Source organism: Ipomoea nil, unplaced genomic scaffold (genome assembly GCF_001879475.1).
Source record: "Ipomoea nil cultivar Tokyo-kokei standard unplaced genomic scaffold, Asagao_1.1 scaffold1043, whole genome shotgun sequence".
NCBI classification, from domain to species: domain Eukaryota; kingdom Viridiplantae; phylum Streptophyta; class Magnoliopsida; order Solanales; family Convolvulaceae; genus Ipomoea; species Ipomoea nil.
The window spans coordinates 3,411,179-3,437,353 of record NW_017617471.1 but is presented as its reverse complement, the minus strand read 5'-3'; the positions used below and the strand labels follow the sequence as shown (position 1 = coordinate 3,437,353).

The following is a 26,175-nucleotide window of genomic DNA, read 5'->3' as shown; positions in this document are numbered from 1 at the left end:
AGCAATAACATCAGTACAAATTTTAGTGGATTTCTTTCTTTCTTTCTTTTATTGAAGATAAAAGAAAGATAAAATGAGAGGAAAGCTTTGTAGAAGCATTAGGGTACAAGATTTTGGGGGTCATCATATCCTGTTACCCACAACCATATTTCTTCACAGGATAATGTTGTTGCTTTTTATGTTTGCATTTTGGAAGCATTTTGTCTTCAATTTGTTATATCTTTTGCTTTTGCTTTCTTCTATCTTCTACTCCACAAGACTGCAATTCTTTCCATAAAATTGAACAAAACATTTATCAAAATTTATGTCAATATAAATGCTTTGTTAATAATCCTCACCAGGAGCAATTCTGAGCTGCACCACAAGATTAGGGATGTCCAGCACCACAAGAAACATCATACGTACGTGCAAAATAGTACAATATAATGTGTTTTGCTACGGTTTAATGAACACACCAGACAATCAAATCGACCATCTCCCCGATGTGTACTGCTTCTACAAGTCCGTCTGGAGCTCCCTTTGCTTCTTTGTGTCGTGGATGAACGTGCTAGACAATCAAGTCGTATGCTTAGAGTCCGAGTCCAACTGTGCGGCCATCTCTTCGACGGAGCCCAGCAGTGTACTGCTTCTCCAAGTCTATCTGAAGCTCTCTTTGCTTCTCTGCATCATGGATGTCGGGTTTCAGCTCCCCCTTGGCATCACCCTTCACACCCTACAATTGGCCATATGTACCAAGGCAACCTCAGACTCTAAAAGTGTGTTAGTATGTATGAAAATGTAAAACATCAAGATGATAGATTGATAGCTAAATAAGGAGCAGCCAACACTGAGAAGAATTATGTTTAGCTGACCGATGTAAAGTGTAGAACAAAAACATAGGGAAATTACCATGAGTTTGTTGAATTTTTCCTGTCGTTCACGGTCACCAAATGTTGATGTATCCCAGTGATGAGCTGACTATTCATTTTGAATGAAACACACAGAAGAAATAAATGCGGTGAATAACATACAGCATAAGAATACCAAAATTAGAGCTTAATCATGTGCTCGGTGGTGCAGGCAATATCAAAAGTGGTTCTGTTTAGCTGCACTGTTCATTTGGAATTTTGTACTGAAGTTGCCATGCAGCATTAATAGAACTTTTTAAGGTGTCCATGTATGTGATGTGCTGTGTGCAACCTATCCCCTCTAATATGAATATGCTGGATCTTGAAGACAGAAGGAAACAGGATGATGGAAATATAGTTACCTTTTCAGTATCATTTGTGCTCTTTTTACTTCCCCACAACAGCTTCTTCTTCTGATCAGCAGTCATGTAACCGGTTCCAATAAGATTCCTATTAACTGTAATTTAACCCCAATTGTTGAAACAAGAAACAAAAAACATGTTAATGACAAAATGTACAAATTGATGGGCGAGTAAAACTGCATCAAGAACTTCCAATGAACTCCATGTCATTAGAAAACTATATAACTCTCATGCCCAACTCCAATGATTCCATCAACATTTGTGGTAAATATCCATAAAGATAGAATGTCCCTTGACAGAAGGGATGGCTAAGTTTTCCTTTGTATCGGGTTCCCCACTCCCTCCCCCCTAAAAAAAATAATCCATAAAGATAAGAGCATACATAACTAAGTTAGTGACAAACAGCTTAAGGAGAAACAACATTTCTAGGTGAACTGCTTGACACTCATGGACCATCAAGAGATAAAAGAGGATAAAAAATCCTAGCAATCTGGGGCTCAACAGGTTCTTCTAGCTAATATTTGATATTTCAAGGCTACATTCTCACAAAATGCAGAAGAGAGTTAATAGAAGATATATAAACTATCTGAATCAATAGTATACCTAATTCAGCGGCCTTCATGGCAGCAACTTTTGCAGCATCTATATCAGAGTCTTTCACACCCTGCTCCAAAGTGACTTCGCCAGGAGACACTTGGCCTTGTTTTGAATTTGACGACTGCTTTTCATCTGCCATTATTGACTCAAAAATTAATTAATAAAAAATGCAAAATTATAAAAAAGGATTGATCTGCCAATAAGAAAAAAGAGAAAATAATTTATATTATACCATCTTTTACATGCTCTGTGCTTCCACCATCAATGCTATAAAATTTGGACCTCTTTGCGGAAGACTCCTGACATCTACTTGAAGATAAATTCCTGTCCTCATACTTCTCTTTTTCTCGACTTTGCCGCTCCTTGAACCTTTCCCCATCATCATATTTCTTTTTATCCTCCTTGGTGTACTTTTCACTATCCAACTCCATATAATCAGGCAGAGCAGCTTCTTTTAGACGATGGCCAGAGCCATCCTTTTTTAAAGTTGACTCATTGCGGTGGCCCCTGGATTCTTTGTAAGCATGTGAGTTATAACTTTTATACTCTCCTAAATTCCTCTTATGGTCTGTCTTCTCATCTTGGCTATCTCTATATTCCTTATGCTTATCCCTTTCTCCAGACCTACCATCTTCAATGCCATAGTTAGTATACCTATTATCAGATCCAATTCTATCAGATGATGAATCTTTTTCTTTGTACTTTTGACACTCGAGAGATGAGCTTTCCTTTTCCTTGTCCCTGCTTCTGTGCCCTGAAGAACCATACTTATCTCGGGAGTATTTATCAACATCACGTGGATAGTCTCTCGACCTATGGTCATTTTCTTGCCTAGAGTGATCAGAATAGTCTCTTCCTCTTGAGTTCCGATGATGATGAGAATATGATTTTATATTCTCTCTTTCATCATTATCTTCATTCCTGCTATGTCTTGTATACTCATCATGCCTGCGGTGACTATGAGTACTCCTAGAGGATTGTCGATCAGAATGTCTGTGTGACTCACCACTCCTGCCATGTTGACTCCTACCAGAGTCTCTCCCTAAATCCCTTCCATCATCCTTCCTTCGCTGAGAATCATCATTTTTTTCACAAGCTTCAGTTGGTGGAACTGGACTCAAGCTCCTCTCATGGGCAGGACTACCTGCATCAACAAAAAAGGCAAATAAATTAAAAACTGACTCCTACAAGGGAATCTTTCTTGGAGATTAGTTGTAAATGGAAAGTACATGATGGAAGTATTCTACACCCTTGAAATAGCCAAGCACCAATTTCTGTCAAAGCAGTGGTGATCCATGGATGACTAATGATTAAAGCAGTTTAAACACTATTTCTTCACATCACTAATTCACTATTATTACAACTGTAAAATGATATATAATGTTAAAAGCCAACTACCTTTACCAATATATCAATGAGTAAAAAATACCAGTTCACAGTCTTACATTACATAAAGCACGAGCAATCTTATCCAAACACATTCCACATTAATGAACAGGAAAGTTTTAAGTACTAAATTGCCTATAAATGGGATAGATCAAAAAGCCAGTGTAAAAAATAGCATATCAAATACTCTGTATCTAATTTCTTAGAAGCCTTTTTAAAATGCTCTAATCAATGGAGTGTGCTTTACCCATATGAAAATAAAAAATTACAAATTCTTTTGGACTTGAACAGTTGACCTGATGGGAAAACGAAGATCCATAAAAGAAAACCATACACAAATAAAAACACAACACTTCCTATAATCAGAATAAGGCCCAAGAAGGGGGTAACCCCAGCCAAGATGGCAAGAGATCCACACTTGTAGCCACAAGGTGACAAGGCCACGAGTTCGAATCCTTGCCCCCTTGGTTTGAGCCGGTCAACTATGGATAACCTAAGCTGGTTTACTTCCTTGTGGTCCTTTGCCGGCTAGGGTCACAAGGCGGGGTTTACTCACTTTCGAAAGGGTTGTGGGGTTTCCCTCATCATCCAAAAATAAATAAATAAATAAGGCCCAAGATCAATCCATGACCTGAGATTGTCAAATTCATATATACATCCCACCAAATACCCTTGCTCTTTAGCTCCTAAAGGGCCCAGGGTCCCTTCCTCAATATCTTCAAAAGCAGAACTTGAGCCACTTATCTTCTCCCCATCCCACCTTCTTCTTTTCTCCTTTTCCAACCAATATCTATTAGTCAGCACTCAGTAGCCTCACTTCCAAACTATAGATACTACAGAGTACGGAGTAATAATTATAGTCTCCTTAGAAGCTCTTTGAATTTAGAACTTATATCATAGTGGCAGAATCAAACTTGTTACCAGCCCAAAGTTCCAAATATACAAATTCCATTTCCAAAGTGCATTACAAAGAGAAATTAAGATATATCACCAATTCACCACTGACAAATCATTTGACACACTAAAAACAAAAGGCACAATTAATAAGTTACACAGCAATCCTTAGAAACACAACTTGGGCGTCAATTACTTTGAAGGAAATACATCATGTACCATTGAAACTAAATCCATTCACTAACCGTCCGAGGATGATTCGCCAACTGGAGACCGACGTCGATATTTCCGATTAGCAGCATCGTTGGACGGCCTGCGAAAAGCACCGGCAGCACCAACCTTCTCCCGGGCTGAATTGTGCCCATCCGAGTCCATAGTTAAACCTAAAACCTTAATCCGTAGATATATCCCTATCAAAACCAAATCTACAGTTTCTCAGCTGAAAATCCTCGTTACAGACCACAAAAGCTTCATTTACACAAGCAATTTTTTTTATATAATGCAAAATGAAATTTATGAAATACTTGATCAATTTAATTATTAATTTGTAGAAAATGATACTTAGGGTTGCAGAAATTGAAAACAAAAATGAAATATTAAAAGAATAAACCTTGTGAATGAATGCACTCTTCGAAATTTCGAATTTGATTTTTGAGTCGCTTGGAGACGAAGCTGAGAATAATCAGAAGATTACTCCGTAAATGGAGAGATATTTGGATATGGATGAGGCCTCAAGCTTGCTGTGCTGACCTGTCGTTTATTTTGTGAAAATTGAAAATTATACCCATATTTATTCAATATTTCACCTTAGCCCTTTTATTATCCTATTATTCTCGCAAGTACATACACATGTACACAAAATGCGTCTCAAATGTCCGCATGGCCAACTCAGTTGGTCACACGTGTAAAATTTAAAAATAATGATCCGAGATTGAGTCTTATAAGTGACAGTGTGGGAGCAATCTCTCAACGTGAGGGGGCTCCTTGTATATAGTATAAGCAAAGCTCTAGCCTCTGTTTTCGTTATCATGATTTACATCTTTCCAAATATTCTGTCAGACAGGGACGTGTGAACCCTTGAGCCTTGAGGTTGGGGTTCAACTTTTCGAGAACAAAATAATACGTCTCAAATGGCATACAAGCATTTATATGTTTGTACAAAAGTACCCGCAATAAAGACAAACCCACTATTAAAATACGTGCACTTATATATTAAGAGATAGTGATGCCCTCGAATGCCTCATATATTTTGTAAACAATTTTTTTTTTTTTTTGTGATGAAAGAGAGGCTAGGCTGCATGATTATCTAATTCTACATGTGGTTGCACCACCAGCATCTTGAGAGAGGATAGTCGCCAGACCCTCCGGGGATCATCAAAAGTACAAGTGCCCCACTCCTTGTTTTGAGCAAGATTTGTGAAAAAGGCGACACATTTGTTCCCTTCATGAAAAAACATGGGAGATAAAATTGATAAAATATTGAAACAATAATTAAACTATTTAATTCAAACAAATTTATATACATATCTAATTTCAATCCAAGAAATATGATTGACACTTTAGCCAATTACTTCTCAGTTAAAATCGATAAAATATTGATTAAGCATTTCACATAGTATTAAAGTAACTCTCTTTAAAATTCGTAAAATACAAATTTTAAAATAGATAATTACATTTTTATCTCTCAATTGTCAATACCCTCACTATGAAACTAGCACAAAAGCCCTATCGAGTGTAATTTACCATATGATACATGAGTGAAATTTACCAAGAGTTTCTCTCGCGACCATAAAATAGTGGAATATTTAGTTAGTAGTGAATTGAAATATAGTATAACAAAGTGTGCTATATCGGTAATATGTTAAACTCTAGGGGTGTCTCTACATTTTTGATATGTTAGACCAGCCTCTGTCGTCTAAAATATACTCCATATAAAATGCAAAGCCGTTGTTAGGGTTTTAGGGTTTAGGCCTTCAGTCTCCTTCTCCTCTCTGTAAAAGTAGCGATCTTTAGGTTGCATTTCAGCTAGCAGAGCTCCTCTACGATTAATCGCCATGTGGGCACTTCGCCGAGCTTCTTCTTCCCTCAGGTAATCTCGTGTTTTCCCATCCATCTCCCTCCACAGACTTATATATATATATATATTCAGTATGAACTTTCGTTTTGATTCCTATATATATGCACGTGTGTGCATTCATAAGTTCAACTATGGTCATTGCATTTACGTCGTCTTGTTGTGTTTTTGTAAATACTGATGTGATGCTTTAGATTTTCTGTGTTTTAATATCATTGATTAGGCATAAAGTTTTTAATCGGTCTGGCAGCTATCGTCCATAGTTGTTTAATTGAACTTAACCTGGATGCTAGACTAAATTTTCCATGATTTTTGAGTGACTTGTACCTAAGTGTTAAAAGCTTTAAAAAATCTAATTTCTAAGAATATGTATTGTTTACATTTCTTTGCTGAGTAGATAGCTACTCCTAATGGAAACTCTTATTCACTAAAACTGACTAAATTGGCTATTGATTATTATGCCAGGAAGCAAGGATTGAACATACATAATACTCGGATTATGTCTCCTGGATTGGGTATATCAAATCGTTGCTTAGAAGACTGTGATTCTGGAGTTTGTGGGCCTGCTAAAGCGGTAACTGATAGGTTTCTATCTTTAAGAAAATTTCAGAAGACAGCTCATAGTTCACCTGCGGCACTCTGGGGAATTCGCAGCTTCACTTCACAGGCAGACACAAAGAGCAGTGGAGGGGAAGACGATGAGCTGGATGGGTTTTCTGATCTTGAATCTCCTGCCACATCTGGAGCAATCCAAAAGGACATTGCAGATAATAATGAGGACTTAGTCTCCGAGTCAGACCTCTCTGAAGAGGATATTAATGATGACGTTAAGGACTTAATAAACTTATCGGACACTGAAGCTGAAATCAGTGAGAAAAAGTCTCCCAGGAAAAGAATTACATCAAAAATTTTCAAGGCAATTTTGGATAATCCAGCATCATCTGTTAGTAATGTCATGAATAGATGGGTGGAGGAAGGAAATGAAGTTACCCGCTTAGAAGTGGCAGTGGCCATGATTAATCTTCGTAAAAGGCGTATGTTTGTAAAAGCCTTGCAGGTAATCTCTATTCTTTTGCAAAATTTGCCATTTGTAGCTGTTACACGCATTCTAGACTCGGTGGCCTGCGTTTAAAGGTCTGTTTTTTGTTTCTAAATCTTACTTCTGTGATATGAGCTTTAGCTTTTACAAAATACAAGAGCCCCTGACACAGCATTTTTTGTTAGCCCATCCTTCTATGATTTGCATTAATTTAAAAAAAAAAAAAAAAAAAAAAAAAAAAAAAAAAAAAAAAACACTATTGGCTCTACCCTAATTCCTACTTTTGGCAGTTGTCTGAGTGGTTGGAGTCTTCAAGGAAGATTGATTTTGCTGAGAGAGATTTTGCTTGTCGTGTTGATTTAATTGCCAAAGTCCGTGGTTTACAAAGAGCAGAGGCTTATATGCAGCATATTCCATCTAGTGAAGTTGTTTATCGAACTCTGTTAGCTAATTGTGTTTCTGCAGTCAATGTGAAAAAATCAGAAGAGGTATTTAATAAAATGAAGCAACTTGAGATGCCAATTACATGCTTTGCTTACAACCAGTTGCTTCTTCTATACAAAAGGACTGACAAGAAGAAGATTGCTGATGTTCTCTTACTAATGGACAAAGAAAATGTGAAGCCAAGTCTCTTTACATACCAAATGTTGATTGATACCAAGGGCCAAGTCAATGATATAGAAGGCATGGAACAGATTGTAGAGACAATGAAAGATGAGGGGTTGGAACCTGATATCCGTATAAATCAACTCTTGGCCAAGCACTACATTGCTGCAGGTTGCAATGAAAAAGCCAAGGTTGTATTGAAGAAGATGGAAGGAGGGAATATTAAGGAAAATCGTTGGGCATGCCAAATTTTACTCCCACTCTATGCTTCCCTTGGCATGGCTGAGGACGTCAGCAGACTCTGGCAAGTTTGCAAATCCAATCCAAAGGTAGATGAGTGTGTGGCCGGCATTCAAGCCTGGGGAAGTTTGAAGAAAATTGAGGAGGCAGAAGATGTCTTTGATATATTGGTAAACAAATACAAAAAGGCGAAAAATCCCGTCTCAAAAGGTTATTATGCTTTATTGAGTGCTTATGCAGATAATAAGATGTTGGTCAAAGGAAAGGAGCTTGTGAAGCAGATGGGAGAAAGTGATTTCCCCGTTGGGCCACTAACTTGGGATGCAGTTGTTAAGCTTTATTGCAACGCTGGAGAAGTGGAAAAAGCCGATTCTATATTGAAAAAGGCTGGAGAGAAGGGCCAAAGAAAGCCATTGTTGAGATCTTATATTACTATCATGGAGGAATACGCGAAGAGAGGCGACATACATAATTCTGAGAAGATATTCCACAGAATGAGACAGGTCGGCTACACATCTCGTCTTAAACAGTTCCAAACACTCATTCAGGCCTATATAAATGCCAAGCTTCCTGCTTATGGGATGAGTGAGAGATTGAAGGCTGATAACATATTCCCAAATAAAGCATTGGCTGGCATGTTGGCTCAGGTTGATGGATTCAGAAAGACAGCAGTGTCAGAGATATTGGATTGATCATTTACATTTACATGTAGGTTTATTGAGAACTGTTATTATGATTTTGCAGTGTTTGGACTTGAGATGTTTAATATGTTTCATGTTTTTCCTGCAAGAATCTGATCACATAATTTTACTGCCTAGAAACTACAAAAGTTGAGGGTGAAACTCTATGGTATCATCAAAGCATGATTTTATTAAGTGCATATTTTTGTCAAGTGTCATTTGACCCATTTCCACACATAATAAATTGTTTTATATTCAACCAAAATATTCTAGATTAGGGAGATGAGAATTGAGACTAAATATGGGTTAGTAAAGAATCTCAATAATATCTCATTTCTAGGAGGGAAAAATATATTTTTAGTTCCATAATTGTTCCTTCTTAAACGTTTTAGTCCTCAACTTCTTACGCTTGTAAAATAAGCAAAGAAGGTTGTTAATTCTTTATTTTGTATATAAAATATAAAATTAAAAAGATTATAAAGAATAAAGATAATAAACTTTTAAAATATTAATATACAAAGTAAAAATTTTAATTGAGTTTAATAGGGTGTTATTCCTTCCGAGATTAAAATTTCAACTTTTATGAAAAGTTATGGCGTTTATTGTAATGATAGAAAGTTAAGACTAAAACAACTAGCAAAAAACAATCGAGTTATTAAAATGCATTTCCCCTTTCTATTATTAGCTTGATGGCAAAACACAAATTGCTATTTACTATTTTACAATAGAAAATGAATTTTAAATATTTTTAAAAAATAGAATGGAATCAAGGGAATTAAAAGATTCCTCATAGGCCTGTAGTAAAATGAACGAGGAGAAAAATGGTTTATGTTTTTGCCAGGTCTTAATATCAAGCTTGTCAAAGTTGATTTTGCTTGAAAAAAAAAAATTATTTGGTCACATTTTTCTTTGAATGGGAAAACCTTGTTATCAATGACGACTCCACAACGGTTTGTTGCAATCAACAAAGATTAACAACGGTCTACGACAATTATCATATCACGTCATTGTAATTTTATTAGTTATTACTAATAGACTTATTTAGCCAATTTTAATAAATTAAAGTATTTAACTACAACCTAAGTTCATGAGAAGGCAAATCAAACAAATCTAACTTTGAAACTCAACACTAAATTGTACATTTCTGCGCACAACAGTCCAACCTATACGCAAACCCCCAATATTCGTGGTAGAAATCAAAGCCCTACCACCCTACCAGTCTATCTTGCTCTAAAGGCTCAAAATATACTATTGTATTTCACATTTTTCGCATGTGTATTTTTATATATAAAGAAAATATAATAATAAATATTAGACAAATATTTTTTATAATTTATAAAATAGGAAATAACTAAGTCAAAATACACTACTATTTTACAATAGAAAATGAGAACTTAATATTTTTCAAAAATAGAATAATGTAATCTCGAGGGAATTAAAAGATTCCTCATAGGCCTCTACATCAAACAAGGAGTGTTGATCATTTCTTCGAGAATGGTTCGTGTTTTTGCTAATAAGTCTAAATATCAAGCTTGTCAAAGTTGATTTTGCTTGCAGAATGTTTTATCATTTCCTTCCTATCATCCACCTGTTTCACCAACAAAGGAGATTGTAAATGTATTAGGATCACTAAATAAAGAAAACACACATGCCATTATATCAACTGTCTTATATTTCAAAGGAAAATGATAAATGGACTCTAGTAGAGTAAAACTTTCATCACGTGTCATGATTTTATTGATAGAAAGAAAACCGTGTACTAAAAACTGGAACGCAATTAATTAATAGTAACTAATAAGATGTTAGTGCATAAAGATTTGCATTTCATTACGCAAAAGATGATAGGGGTGATTGGTAAATAGCTGTTAGCTTATTGGGTTAGTGGGTTTGAGTAGTTGATAGCATTAACTGATTGTAGAAAGATGTTTGGTAAATTAGTTGTTAGCCGATAGCTGATTACATCAAAATGACTTTCTCAAAAAGCTGCTTTATGCTTTAAGTAGCTTTTTGAATTTTAACATTTTGGAGCAATAAGCTATTACAAAAAGCTAATTAACCAAACACTTATATTGAATGTTTAACCAAGTCAAACGGCTAATAGTGATCAAATAAGCCAAAATTGACTGACAAGCTAATTATGTTACCAAACAGGACCGCTATCTCAGAACGGATAGACAGATCAAATCCAAGATAGAGTATGGCTTGACTTACCCGTTTACCCATTAACGAGGAGAAAACAAAGTTTGCCTGAGCTGCATCTTCGACCACTAGTTGCTTTAAAAGCCTAGTCTTTGGGTTTAAGGTTGTTTCCCACAACTGAGCAGGCATCATCTCACCTAATCCTGCATTTTATTTTGTTAAGACAAACAACAATAATTTAGCAAGACAGCTTCCATACATGTCCATAAAGAATGGAAGCCATATCAGAAATTAAGAACAATAGCTAGCTGGCAATAATTGATATCACATTTTTTGCACTTTATACCTAGAAATATTTCAAATTCATTTCTTAAATAATATGGCCCACATACATGCTGGAATAAACTGGCCATTTTATTCATGGATATATTTTCATAAAACTGAGAGCAAGTGAAATCCTCCTATTTGGATTTCTAGAATTCCGGAAAGTGCAATCTCACCTTTAAATCTCTGGATGTTATATGAAGCATTTGAGGGAAACGAACTCCGGAGCTTTTTAAGCTCTGCATCATCATAGCAATAGTATGCATGTTTTCCCCGCTCAACCTGAACAAATCAAGAACAAGGAAAAATGACTAACGGGTAAACTTCAAGACATACAAGGGCGTTGTTATGTTCTCGGGCGAAAGCACGCGTCAAAGGGCGATTAGGGTTATTGGGGATGTTTATGTTGAGAGATAAACTTAAGGAACAAAGATAATAGGAACGTTTTGAGAGTTTTCCCACCTCTTGATTTTAACTTAACTTCATTCTTGCTTGGTATTTTATTAGAATGAGAATCCCCTTTATATAAGAGGGTTACAAAAACTAGTAAAAAATAAAAAGGAAAGGAAGACTAACTAAAACATAAAAAGGAAAGGAGAATCATTAAAGCTCCTTACCATAATTATTTCCTATCTCTATAGGAAATAAATCAATTCTAATAGTAAGGATAATAAATCAATTCTAATAATAAAGATATTTCCTTAATCATATCAGGCGTTTTTTGTTTTGAGATCAAACCTTGTACAGAGGTGGAACACCCACATAAATGCACCCTTCGTCAAACAAAGCCCTCTGTGAACAATAAAAAATAAGTGTGAGAGCAGAATCATTTACAGTCCTTCAAGCATATTTACGTTTCTTATAAATCATTTGTCTTTGGATTACTAGACGCAATGGACGGGACCTACCTGATATCTATAGAAAAACGTCAATAATAGTGTGCGAATATGAGCACCATCCACATCAGCATCTGTCAAAATTATAATTTTATGATAACGCAGAGCCTCCTTTTTAAAATCCTCTCCCTGAAATGAGAAGATTGAATTAAACAAATCAAGTTCTACTAGAAAAACTGGAATTACATACCCCCCACCAAAAAAAAAAAAAAAGACAGGTTACCTTCACCCCAAGTCCTAGACCAAGAATGAGATTCTGGATCTCTTCATTTTTGTACATAGCAGCTTCATCCCTTCTTTCAACATTCAAAATTTTACCCCGTAAAGGAAGAATGGCCTGCACAAAGCAATGAGTTGATATGCCGGTTGCTGGAGTTTGGATATTTTGAAAAGAAAAAAAAAAATTTACATGAGAACCATTCTAGCCAAATTTGTCACTTTGGGCACCAATCCCTGGGCGATAAACAGATAAAACTGTCACCTGAAACCACCGATCACGGCCTTGTTTAGCACTTCCACCAGCTGAATCCCCCTCCACAATAAATATCTCTGCAAATAATAGACAGAAAGAAACAATTTTAATAACCATGATCATGTGAAAATATTGTGTACATCTAATACTAAAAGAAAAGCTATTAAATCAAAAATGCCAATTGGTGTTGAAAATGACTCAGACTACAATTTTGCAAAGAGCATTTTGATAATTGATTACATCAAGCAATACTCTAATGCAAACACAATTTAGTGACCTACACAATAAACAAAAGTAGTGACATACTTGCTTCATATTTCTACAGTTAATGATTGAACATCCTACTATTTCAGAAACGCAATACCAAAGTTAAGGTGATCTTTGATTTAGATGCAAAAAGTCACAAACAAAATTTCAGATGAATATGATCTCTTTATTTATTTATTTACTCTTTTTTTTGTGTCTATTTCATTGATAGATACTACAAAAGAAATTAGAACATTACATGATACAAACCTTAAATTCATATAATTTAGCTGCTGCTTAGAAAACTTCAAATACAATCATGGCCAAATAAAGCAATTTAGTTAACCAAAGTCTGGAAATTCAAACTCCCACTCTGAAGGTCATCTAATGTGAACTACTGATTGCAATTAGGAAAATGGCCAATTACTTCAGCATTGTTATTACTCATTCATAATTTCCATAAAGTGTATCATTCTGATGGAACTGAAATGCAATGACCTTAAGACCACTGACCACATACAATCTAATGTTTAATATGATATGGGTGAATATGATGGATGGAAAAGTTCATGTAAAACCAAAATCCATTCCTTTAGTTTCATGATTGACTTTTCTTAAAAGATGTAACAACACGTACCAGATTCCTTTGGATTTGTTGACGAACAATCAGCAAGCTTCCCGGGAAGAGATGATGATCTTAAGACACCCTTTTGTCTCACCAACTCCCTAGCCCTCTTAGCTGCAAGGGCTGCCTAAATGAACAAAATAGGCAAAACATGTAAAAGACATGCAGATGAGCAAGCAACATTTTCAAGCAAGAATCTAAATCAATGATATGCCCAAAACTGAACAAGGTGGAAAGTCTTTAAAAGTTAAGGTACCTTTAGAGCATTAAGAGACTTGGAAAGAATTGAATCAAGCACATTTGGATGCAACTCCAAGAATTCAGAAAGATACTCATTAATAGATTGCTCAACAACCTTTCGCACCTCAGGATTTCCCAACCTCGTCTTCAAATAGAAAACACAAAGTAATTAATTAAATTGGAACCATAAACTATTTGCAGGACAAACCTCCCAATCTTGGTCAAGGTGCATTGCTGCGCCAAAAATCTCAAGGTATTTAATTCCTAGATAAAACATTTGTCTGGTTTTTACCTTAGTCTGTCCTTCAAATTCAGGATTCGGTACTTTGACTGAGATCACACAACTCAGTCCCTCTCTCACATGCTCACCACTTAAGCTAATATCCTTTTCCTGGAAAAAGAAGATCAAGACATTTAAACCCAACTGTGCCCATTCATAAAATGCATCATCAGAACACTTCAGAAAAGCGTTTTATTCAGCTGTTTATATAAAACAAGCTCAGAAAATCAAATTAAGTAATTTACTCGAGTCTTGGAAAACAGATAATGATATGATCATATGAAACTCATTTTTAGAGTATTATTCAAGACATGAAATATGATTACAGTATAACATGTGGGTAAGAGCATAATAATTGTTGCACCATGGCTTTGTTGTCAAAATAAAATTAGGATCTGAGCTCATCCACTGTACTAGAATTTTCAGATAAATGCATTCATACTTAAAACTAGGAATATGATTGACTACAATATAGCTAAATTCTCACTTTTAGCCAAAATAAGATTGAATGAGATTCAGTTTTGTATGTGTCACTTAAAAGCACATAACAGAGAATATACTATTTACCTTAATTATCTTTGACTTTTTCCCAAGATTGTTGACGGTTCTTGTCAATGAAGCCTTCAGACCATCTATATGAGTGCCACCATCAATTGTTCGTATGCTGTTAGCATATCCTAGCACTGTATCTGAATACGCATCTGAACACCTAAATAGACAAGTGAAAAAGTAACTGTCAATTTTTAACATGAAACAGACTCAGTACTATTTTAAAATCTCAGAAGTGAATAATAGCACAATTAAGATTTGTATATTGTTTTACAATATCTTTTATATTTGTTCTGGTAAAAAAATACAAAATGACATTGTGAAATAAAAAGTTCAAATTTATACCACTGAAGAGCTACATCAATTACAATTCCATCTGCTTCTCGTTTGAATGCCACCACATCATGCAGAGGTTTCTGAACCAGAGATCTGTCAGTCATTACCAAAGTTTGGAAAGATAAACACAAACTTTCAGCAGATAAATGATTCACATCAACCAAGCATTAGATGACAGTAAGCTTTAAAATGTAATGCATATTAAGAATAACTTTTCTATCAACAGTTGACAATCGCACTAACATAAACTCTTTCATCAATTTGAAATTATTATTCTATTCATCTATTGTATTGTATATATTGTTTAGTGTGTGTAGCTACAGTTGAAAGCACAGGCATTACAAGCAAATAAGCAATTGCTCTCAATTAGATGACAAGGAGTTTATTTTTGGTCACTGAAACTTAAAGAAATTTGTTATTTTGATGTATAACTCGGTCAATATGAGAGGCTTCTTTGGAGGCACTAATCTCATCAGTTTGAATCCATCAATCACAGGCCATCAATTCAACACAAATTAATAAGAAACAGAAAACAATTACCAGACTCTTCATTAGTACCATGACTACCATCAACATCCCACTCTCTTTTACTCTCTCCTCATAGATAAGCAAATATGAAATGTACAGATTCACACCTCATAAAAATAAAAATAAAAAATAAAAATAAAAACATTTGTGTAAACAAAGATTACAAGATCATCCTAATGTAGAAAGTGCAAGAGTCAGAGGCCCATAACAAAGAATACATAAATAAAGTAGGATGCAAAGAGTAAAACAGTACCCTTGAAAAAAAGAAGAAATAATGCACAATGGCGGAAGAAAATGGTAGCAAATTAGCATACCTTATCAGTATTCAGCCATTTCACATACTCAACCAAACCTCCAGCATAGCAGTACTCATTGCATTGGCTCTTCTCTGTGTCCATGTCCTCTTTCGTTAGCACAATAGTTAGCTGCAAAACAGAAGAAACACCAAGTAATAACAAATAAAAGTAAATATCAGCATGTGAACTTATTTTTCAGGTATAATAACTTAATAAGCTAATGACTTAGCATAGATTCATATTGCAGGAAAATGCATAGTCCAGCAATGTAATAAATTTTACTTGACCACAGCTTGAGGTTAGAAAAAGAAATACAAAAGGGAGAAAATGCGTCCACAGTAATACCTCAGGGTTAAGAAAAGCAAGCTCCCTAATCCGTCCAGCTAGAGTGCTGTAGTCAAACTCTATTTCAGTTGTGAACACTACATAAACAGTTAACTAGTTAAGTTAGAGAAACATGGCAATAGGCTCAAGCCCTACAATCAAACAAATTGGAAACAAGATGAGAATTCAAAGCTGCAAAAATGTAGAGCTTTGAAGAAAAGAAACACTTCAACACTCTAATTTTTTTTTATTGAGCACATAATTAGGGTGCAACCCATGATAAGAACCCAAAAAATAAAAATTGTGTGTGTGTACGCGCAACAGAATAAACTTGTACTAAACCCTATGAGATGAAGTGAAAGCAAAAATTTAAAACCCCCAAATTTCAAATGCCATCCCCCCAAAAATAAACAAAAGAAGAAAACAATAACCTTCTTTATCAGGCCAAAATCGTATGGATGTCCCTTGCCTTTCCCTCTGCCCAGCTAATAACTCGTGACAGATTAAACTTGTTGTAGGCTTCCCACGTGAATATTTTTGTTTGTGTTCCTTGCCATCACGCCAGACAGTTACTTCCAGCTCCTGTGAGTAGATGAAATACTCCATTAAGTAATAGGTCTGGAACCTATTGAGGAATAAAATAAGCAGAGAAAAAATATAGCTAGACTGGCCTAGTAACTAAGTCAACAAGAAGTCTACAGCTTGATTAAATGCCACTTTCTATCCAATTTAGCAGGAACAGGTAGCATTTAACCCAAAGCAACTATGTTTTGATCAAGGAGAGGCAACATACCAATTTAAACCTTTTCTCTCCTCTCTTCTAAAATTACAATTATCAAGCTTAAAAAATTCATACATCGTCATTCATTTTGGCCCCTAAAAAAGCCTATAGGTCAAAGAATATAATATTGAGACACCCAAACCACCAAAGAAGAAACTAATATTGAGAAAGGTATATAAGGAAAACGCCTAGAAGTCATGAAATTGAGAAAGAAAAACAAGCAATAAATTTAGCTTGTACTCAAAATCATGAAAGGAATGTGAATAAGCGTGAGAACACCCAAAACCACCATAGGGGGACTAATATTGAGAAAGGTATAAAAGGAAAATGTGTAGAAGTCATGAAGTCGAAAGAGAAAAAAAGTGACAAATTTAGCTCAAACTCTTAAAGGGAAATTCAGAAGATGAATGTGAACAACCATATAACACTTTTGCCACCAGGGAAACTTTCTAACAATTTTTTTCACTTTTATCATTGTGTAGCTTTTCACAGAAGAAACAAAAGCGCTTCCTGCTATTAAATAAAAGTAATTAGTTTTCACCAAATCATTTCCTTCAATTCTACACTACTTCCTTTCCAACATTAGATAAGTGCTTTTTAGTTCACCACCATCCTAACATATTTTTTAGCCATCGATTTCAAGATAGTTTCTATTCAGGTTCTAGAAGCATGAAAATATAAACTGTCAATAATTCAGAATTCTTCACTCGTTTGGTACCTTTATGTGCACAATCTAAGCATAAAGTTAGATTTATCACAGGTAAATCACATCATTGAATATTTCGATACATACTTTGGCATGACTCCAAAAATTTTGGCATCATTTTAATGACCTGAAGGTGCAAAATTATGTTCAAAGTTCAAACATATAAACACTTGAAATTATCTAAGCCATCCCCACGTTATAGACAAATGAGATCCATTTAACCATGATGACTCTTGAAGGATAGGCAGAGCCGCAGAGGAAAATGAAACCCTTCATTAAAGGAGCAACAAATAGAAGCAATCAAAAGCACCCAAACTTGAAAACTGTGATGGTGAGTTGAATATTCAGGATGAAAAATATTCAGATATGAGCAACAGGAGCAATTTATTATAAATTTATAATAGATAACTAGATAAGTACCTCTGACAACGCGTTTACAACTGAAAGACCAACACCATGCAATCCACCTGAGACAGTATAGCCGCTACTTGAGCCTCCAAACTTGCCACCCGCATGCAGAACCTGCACCATTCCAGAACCAATACGTGTAATCAGTTTTCAAACTATAATATTAACTACATAGACATGTATATATTGGTAATCATCAACAGTTTTAAATATTGTTCAAGCAAGAATTGGAAAACATGGCCAAATATGTATTTCAAAAAAAAAAAAAAAAACTTTTCTATTTTACTAAATTAATTATGGCATTCCAGCCTTCCAGCATCAACTGCAATAAAACCCACAATTTACTTAAACTCTACAGACTGCATTAGTAATTCTAAAGAACAAACTTGTAATTAGTGGGAATGTACCGTCAAGACAGTCTCTAAAGCAGACTTTTTTGTCACTGGATGCAAATCAGTTGGAATCTGGAAAGAAAAACGAAACATGTGAGGATATGAGAGAAACAATAAGAACAAAGACCAGCTATAATTCACAATTGTAATGAAAAAGTAGATATATATCATTTTATCCACTCAGCTATAAGCAATAACAACCCCAGTCGATTAATTATCCTATTGGCAGCATCAAGTTGAAACAAAAACATATAATCCAGACCAGACTCAACTTATTCTGGATTCATACTAAAAAAGAAAACAAACTTTTTGTTAGAATATTAGTGGTTTAGTACCAACATTTTTTTCAAGAAACCCCCACTAAGCCTATGAGTAGGTGTGTAAGTGAAGCTGGATATTTTCCTGGTTCTGCTCAATCTCAACTGAGCCTTTAAGAATTGAGCTTCAACACAACTTGGAACTTATTGATAGCACCTTTTCCTTATGAAAAGGCCTAATTCCTTTTCTTAGTTGTATACAAATAATCATTTGCACATTATGCTTTTTGTGGATTTTTTCCTGTGTCATGTTTAATAGTAAACTTGTAGCAGTGTGTTATCAATAAGGCCAAGAAGTTAGAACATTTGTCTCTATGGAAAATAAGCAGATCATACCCCACGCCCATTATCAGTGATGCTCACTGAATTGTCTGCATGCAGGACAACATCTATTCTCGAAGCAAATCCTGCTTGGGCCTCATCTACAGCATTATCCAAGATTTCATATACCTGAAGTAGTAAATGAAAACTTATTATTACATTTAATTTACAGGTAAATTCAGACGAATGAATAAAGCCAATGTACAATGTATAGGATACCAGATGATGCAGCCCACGAGGACCAGTGCTTCCAATATACATTCCAGGCCTTTTTCTCACAGGATCTAAACCTTGCAACACCTAAGAGGAAATCAGATTCTGTAATATTGATATGACAACAGCACTGATTTACACCATTCTCCAAAAAGAGCAAGGCGGCGTAATTTTAAACAATGATGAACTAACTTACCTACTTAAAAAACATTAGTCGTCTAGCAATATATAGAGACCCTTCATTTTACAATTTCTCCCATTTTAGGCTCCTTCAGAAAAGGGCAAAATGTTACGGCAGAACACAACTCTCTTCATTAGAGCTATGAATAGGAGAAATTGTGTATCCAGTATTTTACTCAGAATTTAGTAAAAAAACATAAACATGAATTTTTCAGTTTGCTTACAGCACAAAAACAATCTCTAAGACTATCCTAAGAGCTGAAGCATTGTCCTTATAAATATCTTAGCAATCTGTTTCTCCACCATAATCACCACACACCTGCTGAATACAAATCCCATCCAGTTTTTGACAAAGCATACTATCTCAATCAGTGACCATTCCAAAGATTCCCAAAATAAGTGATAAAGCATACATTAAATCCATTTGCTGCTTATATTGAACTTAACACTGTCCACATCCTAACACCCAATGATTTATTCATATGAATTTCCACGTACAAATGCAACAAAGCATAACACCAGAAGATATGAAAAATAAAAAAGTTTTACAAACAGAAACCAGTGCTCACCTGAATTTGTTCAGAACCATAATCTTTTGAGCCATGTCTTTCTTGAAGAGCTTCCATAGCAATGCTTGATGACATAAAAGATTTAGTGCATAGAACATTTCTACTAAAATCCCTGTTTGGAAGCCTCCTCAACCTAACAATTGTCCTGAAACAGTAGCACAATATTCTACAAACAATCAAAACACTGCCCCTGATATTAAATTAAATTTTTAAAAAATGCTCTTATTTAGTTATTCCCAAGTTTTTCTATACGAAAAGAAAGCAGTTTTCATCCGCCTACTCTAACCCGTAGAAGTAGAGCTCCGCAAAAGTTTTCAAAAACTATATCTCCCATGGGCCACTTGACTACTCCAAATCATGCAACACTACCCACAACCCAGACTTGAGCAACAAATAACAGAAACGAACTTAAGCGGCAAAAAGTAAACATATATATATATACCTGGAGTTGCAGAAAAGAAGTGACGGGCGGGAAACAGAGAAAGAGGAAGAGAGGAAGGAAGGGCTAGCGCGAGAGTGAGTGAGAAAAGCGCCATACGCCATGAGCCGCATAGAGTGTCTAAGCAGAGGAGGGTGAGAAGCTTTCAGCACAGCCATTCATTCAATCCAAGCTCCTAATTCACGGCCAGTAAATCGGTAATACGTATGGTTGGAAGACAACAAATTTTGCTTATGACAGAAGTTCAGAAAAAATAATTTCAATCTAATTTTTCCCTCTAAATTCCAAACCCTACTCCTACAATCCAATCCAATTCGGAGGGCCCAATTTCATATAAACCCGACCTTCATAATTTATTAACAAAATGAAAATGATAATAAAACAATGTTTTTTTTAAGAAGTACGGAGTAAAATAATATTTTTAACACTGTAGTATTATGTAATCAATGCTTTTGATGTTCATTCCTATTAATAATTTTATATAATATTAATTATTAATATTGTTTATACGTTAAAATTTTATTAATTTATCAAACAAAATATTTTAATGATTTGGAACTTTCTATCTCAATATAAAAATCTTTTAAACCAATTTTCATCGTTAATAATATATAAAAATTTGCACATTTGACGCGTAGATGTTTAGTTTGGGAAATAAGTTATTGGGATATTTTATTTTATTTTTGGGACAAAAAAAAAACATATTTTTTTATGGAGAATTATTACAATGAAAAATGAGTTCCTCTTTTTCTTTTTTTCTTGGCCTCGTTAGGTATTTATTTTCACACATTTTATGAAAAAATATACAAAATGATTTTTATATTAATCTCACATATTTGTAATATGTTGAGATATTTTAGTCTTTATATTAATTATATCCAACAACTTATTATTTTTCAGCCTGACAATGGAATTAATATTCAATTAGACTGTTATTGTTTAAATCTTCATTTTCCCTAATAATATAATTTCTTAGCTTTCAAATTATCAATTGCCTAAGATGCAAATAGAAGTGTATGATTTCTTTTATTGGAAAAGAATAGCTTTAGTTCTGCACTACATTCACTTGAAACTATCAAAGGCAGTTAATAAAAGACACTTCTAAAACCTATTACCTTCTAAAACAAATTGTTTGAGTACAAATATCTATATATTTTGATGTACCCAGAAGCCACATATAGTGAATATGAAGCACATAAATAGGTAACTCTCCAACTTTCAGCATTTGTGTTTTCAGATGGTTTCTTCTGTCAGTGTTTCTCATCATCCTTAGGTTTTGTAACCGGACTCTGGACCCTCTGAGTAGCAGAAAAGACGGTATCACAAAGACAATGACAGCTGAATTCGAGAGCCTGTCGGTGAAGTCTGGCATCATTATAACAGTTACGTTGAGCCAGAACCTTTTGCCAATGCAGCTTCATGTTCCTTGTGTCGACGCTCTCTCTGAGAAAGACAGACAGATCAACTCAAATAACGAAATTTTAAAGATCCAAGGCTTGTTAAAGATCTTCCTGCAAATGCATGCATCATGTAGCAAAAGCAAATGAACATTGATTTCTCGAGAACCGAGAAGGTTCCTGCAATGAGGTATATCAAAGGATTGAAGGAACACTGTATATTGAATATGATAGAGGGAATGTTACAGGACCATTCCCAAATCAAGCAGTGATTGGTCTTAATGAAATACAAACTATTTGATGTGCACTAGATATATTGGAAACTTTGTGTAGCTAGTTTTCCTTTATAATTTGCCACATTAAGTACATATGTATATGTATAACGAGCTATCAAGAACAACTTAAAGCTGGAGAAGCGTTCAGTAGGAAATAAGAAGCATACCCTTCGTTCCCAATATGGAAGGAAGCACACAAAATCATAGATAGGCTCTATTGTAGAGACCAAAGCAGCATTTAGTCCAACGAACACCAGAAGCCCTGTCATAGGCCTAGCTCTGTGAGGCATCCTGATTTGTTTATGAACTTCCTGTAAATGCAATATCACGTTGTTCATCCATTTAAAATTTTCAACTATCAACTGCGTAAGTTCATGTAAGTGCCCATAGGGCGTAACATACATGAAGTATAACAGATCGAGTATATCTATCTTCCAGAATATGAATCTATGGTTTACCTGAAAACTAATGCACCTAATTCTTTTTGGTAAACAGCTATACTTATCTAAAATTAAATTATAAGGTGACTATAAAGTCTGATTGTCTCTTGATTACTCAAAAGGTCCTCCTATTCTCATTTCTTTTTCTCACATCATTTTCTGAGGCTACAAACCATGAGAGTAAACTCTATTTAACTTTCAGTCCACTAAACATATCGAAAATGATTTTCAGTGACCAAACGTACGCCAATTTCACGTAATCCATCAGATAGATCAAGGATTCAGCAACAACAAAAAAAAAAAAAAAAAAAAAAAAAAAAAAGTCGCCGGAGCAGAGTGTACCTGTTGTCCAGTAGATTTCTACACCGATCACTAAAAACTGAAAGTTTAATCCCTATTTCATAAATTAAGAATTCCAAATTATTTGCAGAAGCGATACAATACAAAGTGAAAGCAAATAGGTGAGAGATTCTAGGTACAGAAGAAGGCAGAAGCATCATTTTTTTTTTCATTATTTACAGAGGAAGGCAGAAAGCATCATATGTCTATTTACTGAGCAAGTAGCATGCAAATGGTGAGAACCTCAGACGCAAAATAACAAAGGCATAGTCGGAATTAGCCGTTCACCTGCAACGCTGCCGTCAACCTCTAATGTCGCCGTGAGTGCTTCTGCGGTCGCCGGTCTGTTGCTGCGATTGAGCCGTGAAGACTTGGTGAGGAGGCGATGAGCAGATGATGATGAATCGCACAATCAGATTTGGAGTTTTGGGCTAGTGGGCTACTGCCTGAGCACCAAACATATGGGCTGCAGGGTTGGGCAAAAAACTGAAGTATATACATTTAAGGCAGTTGTTATATCGGAAACCGATTATGCACCGCGCATCAAAACGACGCCGTTTTTTTAAGTAAAGAAACATCACGTTGTTAGTGTTAAGTGACACTGTAGTGTATCTAAATCGACAGTGCCTCGTGTAATATCTTTATATTATCAAATGAAACTGCAGTTATATCAAAATGATATTGTAGTTGTGGTGAAATGAAACTGAATAACATTTCACATATTTGAGTGTATATTGTACAATGAAACTGTAATTATATCGAAATAATCATGTAGTTGTGTTTTAATGAAACTATAGTGTATATAAAATAAAATTAAATAACATTTTCACATATTTGAGCGTATAAATATTGAATGGAACTGTAATTATATCGAAATGAAACTGTAGTTATGTTGAACTGAAACTGCAGTGTATACAAGATAAAACTGAAGAACAGAGTTATTTTTTACGGAACGACACGAAACAGATTCTGTTTATTTTCATTAAATAAAACGACGTCGTTTTGATGCACGGTGCATAATCGATTATGCACCGCGGTGCACGATATAATTTGTCCATTTAAGGGCAATATATGGAATTACAATATATGATTCTCTTGTTATAAACTTATGTTAATACTTTCTCCCAAAAAGAAATAAAACACAAAATAAATGAAGATAATAATAAATGCTTTTTTAGTAATTTTAAAAGAAATTATAAAAGACTATACGAGCCTTGGTGATTTCAGATCCGTTCGATCTTATTTGGTAACTCTTTTTTTTTTTTAAGGTCAATTAAGCGGTTGTATTTATATATAAACTGAGATAGAGTCAGGTGGGACATCGTCCAAATACATAGTCGAAGTAAGATCGAAAGTTGTAGCAGCTAACGTATGTGCTAATAAATTCTGTAATCTAGGAATAAAAAGGACTGAACATGAAGTAAAAGCGGACATGTTTATTCTACAACTATCAATAGCGTAACCAATGTATGATCGAGACGGGATGTCTGGTGCGGATAGGTAACACTGTAACGTTTGACAATCCGTGTAAAGTTGTATAGACTGTTATCCTCGTGCCCGTAGCCATGACAAAGCCTCCTTGCACGCAAACGCCTCAGCCATTAGAGAGGAGAAACAACTCACGAGGGGCGCGCTGAAGGCCGAAATAAATCGCCCATCGGCATCCAGGAGGACAGCTCCGACCGTGGCTGAATTTGTCCCATGGTGGTATCCGGAGTCCACGTAACATTTCCTCGGTGTTATTGCTGCATCGTGGTAACCCGGTTGTCGCGGTGGAGATAACGCATGTTCGACAGAATGACCTGTAGCGGCGTGGCCAACGTGTCCAGCCGGTGATGGGTGTTCGGCGGCTACATTGGTGGCTCGGGCAGTGTGTTCGGCTGGTTCGTGGGCGGGGGTTTGGTGGTGGACCTTCCGCCATGCATGCATGGTGGCAGTGGCTGTTGCAATCACTTTCTTCGGCATTGGTAGACAGGCATCCCAAACAGCTTCATTTCGTGCTTTTCATATATGATATAAAATTGCAGCTGCGTAAATAATTCCATTAGTGTCTAGAACATTCATGATTGCACTAAACCATTCGTGGAAAATATTTGTCATAATATTAAGGAGTGAAAGGTTATATTGAGTCCATATGGAATTTGCATAGTCACACAAAACCAATGAGTGCTTAGTGTCCTCATTCATGATTCCACACATGGCACATATTAGTTCAACCTCCACCCTCTTTATAAGCAGATTGTTGGTGGTGAGAAGGATATAACTAATAGCTCTCCATAGAAAAGTTTTCTATTTGGGTGAAACTTTTATTTTCCAAAGGGTGAGCCACTTATCAAATGCCCCATTATTATTCTCATAATCTTATTCAGTGACTCAAAGTAGCATATTATCTTGAATGATGATCCATGGTTAGTATCATTTCTAATATTATCTTGAATGATGATCCATGGTTAGTATCATTTCTAATGCGTTTTGGTTGGAATATGTGAGGTTATAAATATAATTTCTGTAATCTCTACTAAGAGTACTAAATGCATTATTTTATTTGCACATAAAAGTAAATGAAGATATCTTAATTGTATTTCTTGTTAAAAGATTATAGATATTGACACCATTGTTGATATTAAAATAATGAAGAGGTAAAAAAAGGTCTACAGATTTTGGAGCATAGCCAAAGCTGGTTTAAAAATTAAAAAAAAAGGTTTTGGTTCAACTATAAACTCTAGTATTGTCTTTGATTCTAATAAATTTTTTATTGACCTTCATGACTTCATCAACAAGAACATATTACCATATCTACTTGCTAAAAAAGCATAAATATTTACTACCAAGAAAAAACAAGTTATTGCAAGATTAAAAGCTTATGATTTTGACAATGTTGTAACAATTAGCATAGGCGTCGTTAGGTCAATGCAATTTCAGCACTAGGCGACTTTTAATTGGCTGGCCGACTAGCAGACCGACTAGGTGCCCTAGGCGACTAACTCGATCGAGCGATTTGTTTTGCAGTTGATTAGTTTAGGAAATTATAACAGTCTAACAACTCTCAATCCTAAGTGGAAAAGTGAAAATCAAATGATATACTTGTATTACTCAGCCGCTTTAGGTGTTAATTAAGCGCCTAACACATTCTGCAACATTAGATTTTGACGAATGAATCATGAAAATGCTTGAAGAATTAAGCGACCATGATTCTTTATCATCAAACATGGAAGAAGAAGTCATGCATAATGATGACTTATTTGTTAAAGTAGATATGTAAATTATAATCTAGTACTAGCTAATTATGTTGACAAAGTTAATTCCAGCAATGGTCCTCCGACTATATTGATTTTTTAAAATTAGTCATTGACTTTTAATTTGGACACTTTACGTCTC

The 26,175-nt window shown here is 35.1% G+C and overlaps 3 protein-coding genes and 1 long non-coding RNA gene across 10 annotated transcripts; 1 reads left to right on the top strand and 3 right to left on the bottom strand.

Moving 5' to 3' along the window:
* Positions 1 to 268: 268 nt before the first annotated feature.
* LOC109182149 (arginine/serine-rich coiled-coil protein 2-like) lies at positions 269 to 4,856 on the bottom strand. 7 transcript variants are annotated; one of them, XM_019332228.1, is made up of 7 exons: positions 4,737 to 4,856; positions 4,372 to 4,536; positions 2,079 to 2,990; positions 1,853 to 1,978; positions 1,250 to 1,344; positions 889 to 957; positions 269 to 749 (listed from the first exon to the last, which is right to left on the bottom strand). In XM_019332228.1, exons 2-7 carry the CDS (start codon positions 4,499 to 4,501, stop codon positions 699 to 701), a joined length of 1,383 nt encoding a protein of 460 aa, XP_019187773.1. In that variant the 5' UTR covers positions 4,502 to 4,536; positions 4,737 to 4,856; the 3' UTR covers positions 269 to 698. The 7 variants fall into 7 exon arrangements, with proteins under 7 accessions (XP_019187773.1, XP_019187768.1, XP_019187770.1 ...); XM_019332223.1 differs by having other exon boundaries at positions 269 to 712; XM_019332225.1 differs by having other exon boundaries at positions 269 to 712; positions 4,372 to 4,594; positions 4,737 to 4,848.
* A 1,213-nt stretch (positions 4,857 to 6,069) lies between these two features.
* Positions 6,070 to 8,965, top strand: LOC109182222 (pentatricopeptide repeat-containing protein At1g80270, mitochondrial-like). Its single transcript, XM_019332329.1, has 3 exons — positions 6,070 to 6,215; positions 6,666 to 7,257; positions 7,530 to 8,965. The coding sequence occupies exons 1-3, from the start codon at positions 6,181 to 6,183 to the stop codon at positions 8,775 to 8,777; spliced, it is 1,875 nt and encodes a 624-aa protein (XP_019187874.1). The 5' UTR covers positions 6,070 to 6,180; the 3' UTR covers positions 8,778 to 8,965.
* Positions 8,966 to 10,113: 1,148 nt separating this feature from the next.
* On the bottom strand, positions 10,114 to 20,623 carry LOC109182353 (DNA gyrase subunit B, chloroplastic/mitochondrial-like). The gene is made up of 21 exons (XM_019332511.1): positions 20,350 to 20,623; positions 19,908 to 20,052; positions 19,165 to 19,245; positions 18,961 to 19,074; positions 18,323 to 18,379; positions 17,928 to 18,029; positions 16,452 to 16,602; positions 16,042 to 16,118; positions 15,715 to 15,825; positions 14,882 to 14,952; positions 14,555 to 14,696; positions 14,000 to 14,098; positions 13,724 to 13,852; positions 13,480 to 13,594; positions 12,606 to 12,673; positions 12,348 to 12,461; positions 12,137 to 12,253; positions 11,967 to 12,020; positions 11,405 to 11,510; positions 10,977 to 11,107; positions 10,114 to 10,353 (listed from the first exon to the last, which is right to left on the bottom strand). Exons 1-21 carry the CDS (start codon positions 20,502 to 20,504, stop codon positions 10,285 to 10,287), a joined length of 2,208 nt encoding a protein of 735 aa, XP_019188056.1. The 5' UTR covers positions 20,505 to 20,623; the 3' UTR covers positions 10,114 to 10,284.
* Positions 20,624 to 21,347: 724 nt separating this feature from the next.
* On the bottom strand, positions 21,348 to 23,258 carry LOC109182388. Its single transcript, XR_002054370.1, has 4 exons — positions 23,086 to 23,258; positions 22,801 to 22,852; positions 22,186 to 22,329; positions 21,348 to 21,789 (listed from the first exon to the last, which is right to left on the bottom strand). It is a non-coding gene; the product is annotated as an uncharacterized LOC109182388 (long non-coding RNA).
* Between the last annotated feature and the right edge of the window lie 2,917 nt (positions 23,259 to 26,175).